The following is a 12,823-nucleotide window of genomic DNA, read 5'->3' as shown; positions in this document are numbered from 1 at the left end:
CCTGCGGTTGCTCGAAATGCGCCGATGCACAAATGTGAAGGGAATTTCGACGAAACCTAATCGAAGCATATGACTTTCAGGTCTTGAGACCGACTAAAATTAGCATGGACCGTGGAGATAAGGTAATTCCAAGAATGTTCATGAGACCTGGATAACGGAAAATGAAATTCAACGCCTAACGTGACAAGGCCCTTCGCGATGTGTTTTGACCTCTCAAATGTGTTTTTGCCTCAGTTCATTTTGCAAGCTATAGACATGTTCGTTATAACTTTGGACTGATTACATCAGTGCAGGAAAAAATTTCCCCTTCGTCTACTTTTTCTCATTAATCAGACTGGCCGAGCCGCTAGTGTCCTTGATCAGGCGCTGAAATCTTGCAATTAGTTTCGATCATTCCCACAAAATGTTTGATTTCACAAGGAGCGCTGCGTCCGATTCCATGGGCGTTCCCTCGCTTGTACATTTTGGGAACACGTTCTTAGTGGATTCGCGTTTACCTGGCATGTAACAACACATGGCAGGAAAGTAATCTGGCAATTGACCACGTGACCTTTCTTTTCTCAATTTAGGCTGCAGCCGGGGTATCGCAGTAGAGTAGGACAAGGCTTCGTGTGATACTGGCACATGTACTTATTTAACCCTTTTTCGGGGACTGCATTTCATCCGTTAACTTAACGTCATCGCTAAATGCAAGAGGCGCCTGCATGGTTGCAACTTTCTCGAATGTTATGGTTGATTCTATTTGTTGTGTATGTTCTCACCGCACCTTGCGTAATCTCATTGTATGCGCGACGCGAATTGTGTAGTACGCTCTGGAAGACACGCGGGCACCTGAGATTACGCGATAACCTTCGACGACTGATGTATAAAAGTCGACGCGCTTGAACCTCTGATCAGATTTCGACGATCACCGACTGTGCTTGCGGCTATCGTTGTGCTTTGAGTGAAACCGACACCACCTAAATAGCACAAAGCCTGTCCTCTCCGATCCCCGACTCCATGCTTTTCTGGCCCGAAATTTCCGTTGCCAAGGCTGGCGTGACAAAACCGGTTACGTCAAAGTCACCACGCTAACTTGGGAGCATCCCCGTTAGATACTATGGCAGCTTGGACCCAGAGGAGCAGCTCTGGGCCGTCCGGATGGCCAAAGACGCCGCCAGAAAGCAAGAACTGGCCGCCGTCTGAGGAAGGGGGGGATTGGGGGTTAGTCTCCCGACCCCCGCCACCCCTTAACCCCATCAAGGACACAATAAAGTTTTATCTCTCTCTCTCTCTCTCTCTCTATGGCAGTCGGGCCAGGTAGCATGACGTCATGGATCGGAGTGAACAGGCCTTATGTTATCTAAGTGGTGTCGGTCAAGCTTGTTCTTGTAGACAAAGGTTTGCCCAATAATGAGTTAGTTTCATGATTCACAGTTTTGCTGCCGCGTTCTTCACCGTCACTGCAACGTGACAATACAATATTTCAAACAGCATAAACGCTTCTCTGAAGTTAACGGTGGCGACCTGCACTTGTCTCTGACACTCTTTTCTCGTTCTATATATAATTATATATAATTAGTCCCCGAGCTGGGAGTACCACTAACTGCAGTAGGCGCCTCTTCTTAAATAGTAATCTAGCATTTTGTTGCCTTTCTCATGGAGAAAACTTGTCTGCCCCACAAATGAACTAACTTCCCTTAAACAACTTGCGGAAAAATGTTTTTCCATGTTTGCCGCGATTGATTTATATGTTGCACGACGCACAAACAATTTCACCTTTAGCGTTGGCAGGTAGGTTTGGCCCCATCTTTATGATTTTTTTTAATTAAGGGGTTTTACGTGCCAAAACCACTTTCTGATTATGAGGCACGCCGTAGTGGGGGACTCCGGAAATTTCGACCACCTGGGGTTCTTTAACGTGCACCTAAATTTAAGTACACGGGTGTTTTCGCATTTCGTTCCCATCGAAATGCGGCCGTCGTGGCCGGGATTCGATCCCGCGACCTCGTGCTCAGCAGCCTAACACCATAGCCACTGAGCAACCACGGCGGGTTCTTCATGATTTGATGCGCAGTCATTTAACCAGGTATTTCACTCAAGGCATACTGGAAGAATTATAGCTAGAGAGCTGCACCAGCTGTACTGCCAAGGATCATATCCGACTTCACTGTCTATTGACGAATCGTAGCTGCTGTAATTATATCTTCTGGAGGGCCTGTTGCTTTCTGTGTGTGAGTTAGCTCTGCTATGGTATTCACTGTATCCTGTGGAGAGGGTGATTTCCTAGTGCATGTTTGTCTTTGGGTGTCACTCTTGCTAAATAGGTACTGACAGGAACATTCTTACTTTATATAACTAGTACATTCCATTGCTGCATGATCATTAGTGTCGCGTGTAACGTATGAATAGCAAAAGAAGCTTAGAACGCATTTTAATTTTATTTTGAAGGTTTTGCTAGCGACGAATAAGAAAGTGCAGCCTGAAAATAATGTCTGTAAGCCTGTAAATTTCCTGTCTATAAATAATGCTATGTCATCAGCTTCGGCAACTGATTTCGGTTGCGGGCGACGTCATTGGCTTTCCTCGCCATTCGAAAGATATTTCAGCACTGTTTGTATACGCTGTCTTGCATTGACCGCACACCAAGTGTACGTACGTACGTGCACATGCGCAGCTATGTGCAGGCTTCTTTCCGTTTACGGATTACCAAGTTACGGTGCCGCGGCCGGCATTAGCAAAGCATCGTGATGAACCCTATCACTATTTATTTGTTTAACTACAATGCATTTGAATTTTTTATTCTTACTTGAGTGTAATTCTCTAACTGGATTATCATAAAAGTAAGGCACTCTAACGATTCGGTTACGAAAGCTTTGCGCCAGACGCAGGTGGAATTTGCAAGTTGCAATATTGTTTCAGCCGACTCTTTCGTTAAATAACGTGTCACCAGATGCCGCTATCCCTGCTGTTCCTGCCATAAACCTCTCCGGTTATCCAGTAAACAGCAAACGGTAAGAAGCATGCAGACACGCTAAAGCCCTTCAGGGCCAGGATCACACTGCGCAGTGGAGTTCTGCCTAACGAACCAATAGGGTGATGTAGCAATACACAGGTTCCAAACGAAACTAGTAGACAAAACAGAGCAGAGATAGTATAGTAGACAGTAGGCCAGGTACATCACATGTCTGCGTGCTCACGTGATCATTGCTGTTCACAAGGAAGCCTCTTAAGTTACGGGGCACGAAGGGCTCTTCGAAATCGACACCACGATTGGTCGTTATATGCGGACATAAAAATAAAAAATATTCGCACGCTAGGCCAAACTAGTGCTTTGCCTGGATTACTCGGTGAACAGCTACTAATTAAGCGCAGAAATACAGCGCAAAGTACGTTGCGGCGGTACTCATTTATTGTGGTTTCTCCTCCAGGACTCAATATCGGCCAGTTTCATGTGGATTCTTATGGTTCCTTCCTTTTTGGTGACGCCACTCATTGGGGCTTTGGTTTTACTCATGATAGCATTGAGGAGGCCAGGAGGAGTGGTCAGTTTCATCGAAGCTTCAAAAACGTCCTCGCCAGCCAACGTATGTTCCGTGATCACAGGACCGCCCCCACGTCTTGAGAGGTAGAATGTTGCCCACAACTGGTTGCTCCTGCCAACTTTGCCGAATATGAAATTCCGACGCATGATATATGCTATTGCTGCTTTAATTCTACGAGTAACCAGCCATTACCGCATTCGGAGTACGCATCGTTCTTTTTCTGAAATTGTTGTCTTCTTCATCAGGGGTTCAACCAAGATTACTTTAACACACAGGACGATTTGCGTTCTGAGAGCGTGCCTTAGAGCGCAGAGATAAAGCTGTCAACCTAATTGAAATTTGCGCTCTGAATAAAAATTTCGCACCAAAGTATTTTATTGCTTTGCTACATAAACCATGATGCATTGCTTAATTTTCACCCCTACAATGTTCGTTTTTCTTCGCAGGCTTCTACCTCTGCTGGGGATGCGTCGGCTTCATGAGTGTTATGTTCCCGTTAACCAGTTTCTACATGGTCGAGAACACTCCCGAGAACAAACCCGTTGTGGCAACCGCGACGTTTATCGTGGGGGTTACAATGATAGGGCTCAACTATTGGACAGACTACCAGAAACAAATGGTACGATCGACGCAGGGGAAATGCACAGTGTGGGGGTCGCCGCCGAGGCTAATACGGGCGATCTATTACGACGCAAGTGGAAATCCGAAGAACAGCCTTCTTCTGGCCTCGGGTTTCTGGTCACTTAGCCGTCACGCCAACTACATGTTCGAAGTGCTCGTTGGCCTATGCTGGGCACTGCCATCTGGAGCTTCCAGCTTCGTCCCCTACTTGTACGTCTTATTCCTGGTGGTTTTGCTGTTGCACAGAAGTTACAGAGACGAGAAGAAGTGCTATGAAAAATATGGGCCGTATTGGAAGGAGTATTGTCATCTAGTGAAGTATCGAATTGTGCCTGGTGTCTTCTAGCCTAATTACGCAAAGAAATGTGGAGATAGCACGATATCATTTGCAGTGTTCCCATGCGGTCTCGTTGTTTGTTGTGTGCCCAAATTGAAGCAGTCTGACGAAATATCTAGTTGTGCTACCAGTCCATCATTTCTAAGCTCATGGTGAGATAATCACAATTTCACTCTGATACGCGCTCACCCTAGGTCTCACACTTAACGGCTCGTCGGTACTACCTGTAGACGCATGTCACCGGGGTTAGTCATGTGGGGAACAAATGGTGCCACCACACTTAACGTTAAAACCCTTTACTGTCATCTGTTAACTTTCCCTCTTTGATGCCGTCCCTCCAAACCTAGCAGCGTCAAAACAAACTGACTTGAATAACATCGAAAAATAAGCTGCAATTATACTTTTTCTTCAGCGAGAGATTAGATTATGGAGCGGCTGATTTTATCATTACCCGCTCTAGCGACGGAAGGCAATAACATAGGCGAATTACGATCGAAGTAGGCAGCTTGGTCAATGCCATTTTGTTATGCAGTCACGGTCACTGACGGGAACATCCCGGTTAAATCTGTGTATGCGCAGTTGCGGCCGCTGGTATCCGTATCGGTAACGGTAACAGTAACGAAGTAACACTATGCTAAAGCACTCTGTTAATCCCCATCGCGTCCCATACTACATTCTCGGGCAGCGCATATTCTCTGGAGTAAATACACGCAAAAAGGCATGAGTCTACTGCCGGAAAATCCCGGATACCACTCAGCACATCCTAATGGAATGCGAAGGTATTCACATTCCATAGGTATCCCATACCTTCCAGAAACGAATTAAGTGGATAGGAGTATCAACCGGTCACAAGTTGAGATAAGCCAGACAATATTAGAGTATTGGCGGAATAAGAAGCCGGAAAGAGGTTCATATGACTGAATTCGTTACAGACATAGGTAGTGGCACACGGTAGATATGGAAGTTTTCAGAAAGAAAAAAAAGATTGAGGAGATGTATAAACAATGCTATATTGAATAAAACATGCGTAGCATACATGAATTACTCGATTAGGCGAGGTGAATGTTTTTCGCTGCCCCATTTCGAAGTGGATGCCGTCCTTTATTGGTTATTGTATCAGAATGGCCTATCGCGCATGTGCGCCGATATCGTTTGCCACTTCTTTCCCTGACTCTCTTTCCCTCGCTGCCTACGCAAGCACATAAGCGTATGAATAAACGACCAGTTGGTCATTCTTTGCTCAGCAACAAGTCTCCTCCATCCGTTACTTCAAACACGATACAGTTATTGCGTGCTATTTGGTTGCGACATTCAGCAACGTGCTTAGTGAACAGCAACTGGTCCAATTTGCAGTCGTATTAAGGGGGAATTCGAGTGCTAGTAACTGGGGCAGCCGCATGCAGTGTGGTTTCAGCCAGCGTGTGAATGACGATTCGTACCTTGATTGATCTAGACTTCGCATCCTTCTGCTCTTGAGCGGACTAGGGACTTTTCAAATGGTCGTTTCCAATAAAATTTCGCGTTATAAATGCAATTGTTAGCAATGAAAATTCATGTCAGCATGAGCATTCAGTTCCCGTGCTTATAAAATGAGTGCCTCAGGCATTAGAAATATAACGGGTGGTAAAAAACGCTGTAAGAAATAGGGTGGTTGCTTGGGCTAGTTGGTAATTCATGATAAAAAATAACGTACAGCACGATGGACAAGGACTGCGAGAGACGACATACACAGAGTTGTCTATGTCATCTCTCGCAGTCCTTGTCCTTCGCGCTGTACGTTATTGTTGCTGTAAGAAAGCACGGATCTATAATCAAAAATATTGGACAAATTCATGTGCTGCCCACACTTCCCATGAAAGCTGAATTGTCGCATGCACCTGAGCTTAGTAAGGAACCTTTTTTTTTTATTGATATGATATAAGGAGATGTTGACGCACAATTTGAGGCACCGGCTACTTCTCAGCTCTTGAAAGGGTCTAGCTTACAAGATACAGGGTTGATGATTACATAATAACTAAACTTTTCATACAACCACCTGGACTTATCAAGCAACGTTTTCACAATAACACTATGACGTAAGATACGTATGGTACATATGATATACAAGTTAAATGGCTCCACACTTCTGTAAAAAATAGTCTCAAAAATACTAATGATGAACTTGATTATCGACACTTAGCGCAGTACACTCTTATAAAAAGGAGGGTCAAAAGAGAGTCACGACTACCTCGACTCTCTTTTTTAACGCGATAGCGGTAAGGAGCTCGTGTCGCAGAAAAGCCGGTGTCGTCGGTGTCGGCGTCAGCGGCGTTGACCGTGAGCGATAAATCACGGCAGGCACTTCATAAATAAAAATCAACTTCCAAAGTGGCCTGGGTGGGAATCGAACCAGGGTCTCCGGAGTGTGAGACCAAGACGCTGCCACTCAGCCACGAGTTCGATGCTTCCGAGCGGTACAAACGCGCCTCTAGTGAATGCGGTGTTGCCTTCGAAACGAGCCGTGGAAAGTTATACTGCGGTGTATATCGGTAATTATGACCATGTAACTTACAGAAGTCGCAATTCCACGAGTAGCGAAGTGCGTTTCCGCTGCATTTCTTCTGCGCTTTCCGCACACGCAGAGCCATCTTGCGGCAAACACAGAAGACCCCCTCCTCTCCATGTACGGAGCTGCCCCGACAGATGGCGCGCCACGCGCGCATTGGAGCTTTGCGGCCCGGACTCTCTCCCCTGACAACGCTTCACCTTGCTCCCTCTGTAGAATCAAGCGTCCTTCCTCTCTTTAGATCACTATCTGTCTATCTCTCTGCCCGTGCCGATCACGACGTTTGGCTTGTATCATATCTGATGAGAGCGCATGTGCTATCTACATGCACGATTGCCACGTGCATATACCCGCCCCTCACTTTACTAACCCTTTCCACCTTCGTCTATAAATAACGATGCAGAATAAAGGCGTTGGTGATTTCGCTTCTTGACAACCCAGCTGTCCAGTCCTTTCGTTGCACACGAGAACGAAACATGGTGTCAGAAGTGGGATGCAAGGCTACCAGCTCAAGCGAATGGTACCTGGGATAGGCGAACGTGAGAAGCAACGACATGGAGCACCTGAGGCAACCTGAACCGCTACGCTTGACAGCGGATGGCGGAAGGAACTGGAAGCGGTTTCGTCAGCAGTTCGAGTTTTTTCTACAAGCGACGGTATGCAAAGCCAATCCAAGGTCCGAAGCGGCGAAGACGGCCCTGCTCCTCAGCGTGGCGGGGGAGGAAGCCTTGGACGTTTTCAACAATTTTGTGTTCAGCGGAGAAGAGAACAAGGAAGACTACAATACCGTGATTGCCAAGTTCGAAGAATACTGCACGGAGCAACAGAATGAAATCCACGAGCGATACGTTTTCCGCTCTCGTAGTCAAGGTGAGGCGGAGCCTTTTGAGCAGTTTCTACGCGAGTTGAAAAAACAAGCGCAGTACTGCAACTTTGGGACTATGGCAGACGATATGGTACGAGACCAAATTGTCTTTGGAACAAACTCGCCAAGGCTTCGAGAAAAGATGCTCAGGGACAAAAACCTGACCTTGGAAAAGGTTGTCATCCTATGCAAGGCGGCTGAAACATCAACACGCCAAAACGAATTCTGGCAGAAAACAAAGGAAGAACTCGATATGAACGCTGTTACTGCCAGCAAGAGCACTCCTACAGGGTCCAGGCACGACCTAAAATGTAGCCGCTGCAACCGAAGGCATGCCGTTAGACGCTGTCCAGCTTACGGCAAAGTCTGTTACTCGTGCAATGGGCGAAATCACTTCGCATGTTGTTGCAGTGAGAAAGAGCACGTATACGAAGTACAGCATCAAAACGACGACTTCGAAGTACTGAATGTCGCCAGCAGCAGCGCAAGCAGAGAACGAGACTGGCATGTGAACGCATGCATTGACGTCAAGTACGTCTCCTTTAAGGTGGACACAGGATCGCAGGCAAACGTATTGCCACTTTCAGTATTTCGCAAGTTCAAGATGACCAGTCTGATGCCCAGTTGCGCCGTTCTGAGATCCTATGGGGGCGACATGATCAAGCATGTTGGGAAGTTTTCAGCGCCAATCAAGATTGGCGACCGCGAGGCGTGCGCAAGTTTTTTTGTGGTAAAGAAGGACCACAGCGCTATCTTAGGCTTAGAAACCAGCGAGAAGCTAGGAATCGTACAGCGCGCTGTTGACTGCGTGACGACGAACAACACCGAAACAATTGTGAAGGAGTTCCCACGTCTTTTCCATGGAACAGGGCGCGCTCCGCGTGAATACAAGATTGCACTGCACAAGGATGCCGTGCCAGTCGTCCAGCCAGCTAGAAGAGTGCCCCTGTCCCTGCGAGAGCCTCTCCGTACTGAACTAGGCAGAATGGAAAAGGAAGGCATCATCCAGAAGGTCAGCAGCCCCACAGATTGGGTAAGCCCCCTTGTCATTGTACTAAAGAAAGACTGCAAATTGCGAGTCTGCATGGACCCAAGACGCATCAACGAAAACATCAAGAGGGAGCACTACCAAATGCCGCGCAGAGAGGATATTGAGGCAGACTTAGCAGGCGCGAAGTTTTTTTCGCGTCTCGACGCAAATGCGGGATTTCATCAAATCGCATTAGACGAACAGTCATCGAAGATATGCACATTCGCGACGCCCTTCGGCCGCTATCGCTTTCTTCGGCTACCATTCGGTATAGCTTCGGCTAGCGAAGTGTTTCAAAAAGCCCTTAACGAGGTTTTTGATGGCCTGCCAGGTGTACGCGTGTACGTAGACGATGTGCTAATCTGGGGAGCGACCAAGGCTGAACACGATGAGAGGCTGCGCAGAGTATTAGAAGCAGCTGAAAAGGCAGGCCTTACCTTCAATGCATCCAAGTGTCGCTTTGGCCTGCAAGAAGTACTCTTCCTGGGTGACATCATTAGCGACAAGGGCATTAGGCCAAATCCAGATCTCGTTGACGGTCTTTTAAAAATGCCAAAACCTCGGGACAAATTGGCGGTACAAAGACTGCTGGGAGTCGTTAACTACTTTAGCAAGTACCTACCGTCACTCTCGCAGCGCACGTCTACTTTACGATCCCTCGTCAAACAAGGTGTCATCTTTGATTGGACACCAACCCACGAAAAGGAATGGCAGGCTATATGTCGGGACTTAAGCAATGCACCATTGCTTGCTATATTTGATCCGAGTCTGGAGACAAAAGTAACTGCAGATGCCTCTCAGAGTGGTGTTGGTGCGGCGCTTCTGCAACGTCATGGGGACTGCTGGCAGCCGGTCGCCTACGCGTCAAGAGCTTTGACAGAATCGGAGCAAAGATATTCGCAGATTGAAAAAGAGGCGTTGGCTTTAGCTTTCGGTTGCGAAAAGTTCAATCATTTCGTTTATGGCCGGCCCCTCATCCTCGAGAGTGACCACAGTCCACTGATAAACATATCGAAGAAAGGCATAAGTGATATGCCACCCAGAGTGCAACGATTTTTTTTGAGATTGATGAAATATGACTACACGCTAACATATATTCCTGGCAAACAAATGGCCCTTGCTGATATGCTGTCCCGATCACCTGTTCCAGGACTCAAGGCAGCTCCAGACACGAGTGACGTCGAGATCCATGCCGTCACGGTCGTTTCAGCACTCGTAAGTGAAACGACAGCTAGAAAACTTGCACAGGAAACGGCTCTCGATCCACATCTTGGCACTGTGTTAAGAAAGCTTGCGAAAGGACAGCCTGTCGACGGCCCCCTGAAACCAGTGGCCGCAGAGCTGTCCCTAGTAAATGGCATATTATTGAAAGGGACGAAAGTAGTCATACCGACAAGCATGCGCGGCGACATATTGAAACGGATCCACGAAGGCCACCTGGGCCAGGTTAAGTGCAAAGCTAGAGCAAGGCAAATGGTATATTGGCCGAACATAAACTCTGACATTCAGTCCCTGATTGAAAGATGTTCAACATGCAAGACATTTGCTTATAAGCAGCCATCGGAGCCTTTAATCATGCAACCTACGCCTACGCAGCCATGGTACCGTATCGGCGTCGATCTTTTTCACTACTCGGGAAGGGATTATTTGTGTGCATACGACTCGATGTCCAATTTCCCTGAGGTAGCGCTACTGCCCGAGACAACAGCCAGTGCCGTTATCGATAGACTGAGTGAAATATTTTCAAGGTACGGCATCCCAGTCCAGGTTTGTACAGACAACGGCCCACAGTTTAGCAGCCAAGAGTTTATTATTTTTGCAAAGCGTTACGACTTCAAACATGTGACATCAAGCCCGCAGTATCCTCAATCAAACGGGCTCGCTGAGAAGGGTGTACAGGTGGTGAAACGTATTCTAAAGAAAACAAAAGCTGCAGGAGAGTGTTTTTGGCTGGGCTTGTTAAATTACAGGGCGAGTCCTGTTGAAGATGGCCGGTCTCCTGGGGAACTGCTGCAAGGAAGGCGGCTGCGCACACCATTGCCGGACTTCAATCCAATGTCGGCGACTGTCGTCAAGAAACACCGGCAGAGAAGTCATCATAGGCGCACCTTACCAGACCTCGTCAACAATGACGCGGTACGCTTGAATGGAACATCGTGGGCCAGGAAAGCCAAGGTGGTCGGTTCGGCCGGCCCACGATCCTTCTATGTGCGCACAGAGAACAATACTGTGCTGAGACGCAACCATCGGCATCTTCTGGCGACGAAGGAATCGTATGAGGTTGGCTCATCAGACGACGAAGATATGACCGACAACCAGACCCCATTTCAAGGTGTGGCGTCAACTACTACTGCAGCCTCACCCGTGGTAGCTCAACAGCCGTCGCCTCAGCCATTGCGACGCAGTCAACGACAGACGCGGCAGCCAGAGCGTCTAGGTTATGACCAGCAGTTCCAGCAGACGAGCCAGCGGCAATAATTTCGTCATGTAATTACTGTTTGGAAAGAGGATGTATCATATCTGATGAGAGCGCATGTGCTATCTACATGCACGGTTGCCACGTGCATATACCCGCCCCTCACTTTACTAACCCTTTCCACCTTCGTCTATAAATAACGATGCAGAATAAAGGCGTTGGTGATTTCGCTTCTTGACAACCCAGCTGTCCAGTCCTTTCGTTGCACACGAGAACGAAACATGGCTGGCGTGCATCATGTCCCCCTCCGGGATACCGAGTTCTTTGGTTCGTTCCGCTTGCTGAGGCGCACGTTTCGTTGCTGCGCCGAACGCCGCGTTGCTCGACCATATGGCTCGACGCTCACCGCGTCCGATGCGGGGCGCCTCGTAAGTGATGGCTGCCCTGTAGCCCATTGTCTTACACCCCTTGGCGGGTCGACGGGAACGCTGTCGCGTTCCACTCTTGAAGGCGAAGCTTAAGCGTCCTCCAATTTTTCAGTCAATGACTACCTTTTTTTCCAACGGGAGTCACAAAACGAAGCCAGGGCTAACGCATGAAATTGATGACTCCCATGCTGCTTGAAGGGAGTCAGTGAAAGGCATATGTGATGTTATAGGTTGCAAATAATGTGGATTCATTTGTGCACTCAATCAGAACACTGAATGACTAAAGCAAAGAAAGCAGCATAATATTTACCTACCCGAGTTCAACTATATAGCCGCAAAAAAGTAAAATGTGTTTCATGCAGTGCTGCATTGCTGAGTAATCAGCATAGCAAGAAATACAAATTGTTTCTTTTTTTTCATTAGTCAGTTAAAAGTAATAGAAGCAGGATGGTACAACACCAAACACCAAAAGTGAGAACACTGGATGGTATTTTTTACAACACGCTGTACATGATTATATATTTGGTATATAAAAATATCTTCAAGGGGGGAGGGAGTACATAAATATTCATTGAACATGCACAGAATAGAAAAAAAGAAATGAAAATATAACACGAATATACACACAATGTCAATAGAACACAAACTGGGAAGTGCACTTCGTAGAGTCATCATGACATAAGGCTAAGCAAATATTACTATATTTAATGAAGAGAAAAGACGGGGAATGCGGGAGATGGCAATTCAAGACGATGAGCAAAACGTGAACAAGGTGAATGCAGGAGCCAACGTTTCGACAAGTGGACTTGTCTTCTTCAAGGGGACATATGCTTTCCTCGCCACAGTATATATTGGTCAGGTCAACTCTCCTAGTCAGGTAAACTTCCTGGACACGACCGTCTACATAGAAAACGGAAAACTCAGAACGACTCTTTACCGGAAGCCTACAGATAGCCAGCAATATTTAGACTACAACAGTCATCACCCGCGACATTGCAAGCAAGGAATTTTTGTCGGACAAGCGAAACGTATAAGAAGAATCTGCAGCGAAGACCGC

At 47.1% G+C, this 12,823-nt stretch overlaps 1 protein-coding gene across 2 annotated transcripts in view; it reads left to right on the top strand.

Annotated features, from left to right (window-relative positions):
- LOC135906185 (uncharacterized) overlaps positions 1-6,079 on the top strand; it is a 96,463-nt gene extending 90,384 nt beyond the window's left edge. Inside the window, exon 2 of one of the 2 annotated variants that reach the window (XR_010565665.1) lies at positions 3,971-4,107. Coding sequence is in view for 1 of the 2 variants with exons in the window: in XM_065437450.1 (XP_065293522.1) it covers positions 3,971-4,491 (521 nt within the window). In the remaining variant the exon portion in view is untranslated. Of the gene's footprint in view, positions 1-3,970 lie in introns of both variants that reach the window. The other variant, XM_065437450.1, reaches the window with a different exon arrangement.
- The last annotated feature ends 6,744 nt before the right edge of the window (positions 6,080-12,823 follow it).

This window comes from Dermacentor albipictus, unplaced genomic scaffold, assembly GCF_038994185.2.
Source record: "Dermacentor albipictus isolate Rhodes 1998 colony unplaced genomic scaffold, USDA_Dalb.pri_finalv2 scaffold_16, whole genome shotgun sequence".
In the NCBI taxonomy this organism is placed as follows: domain Eukaryota; kingdom Metazoa; phylum Arthropoda; class Arachnida; order Ixodida; family Ixodidae; genus Dermacentor; species Dermacentor albipictus.
Note: the sequence above shows the minus strand (reverse complement) of the source record. Positions and strands in the feature narration are given on the sequence as shown.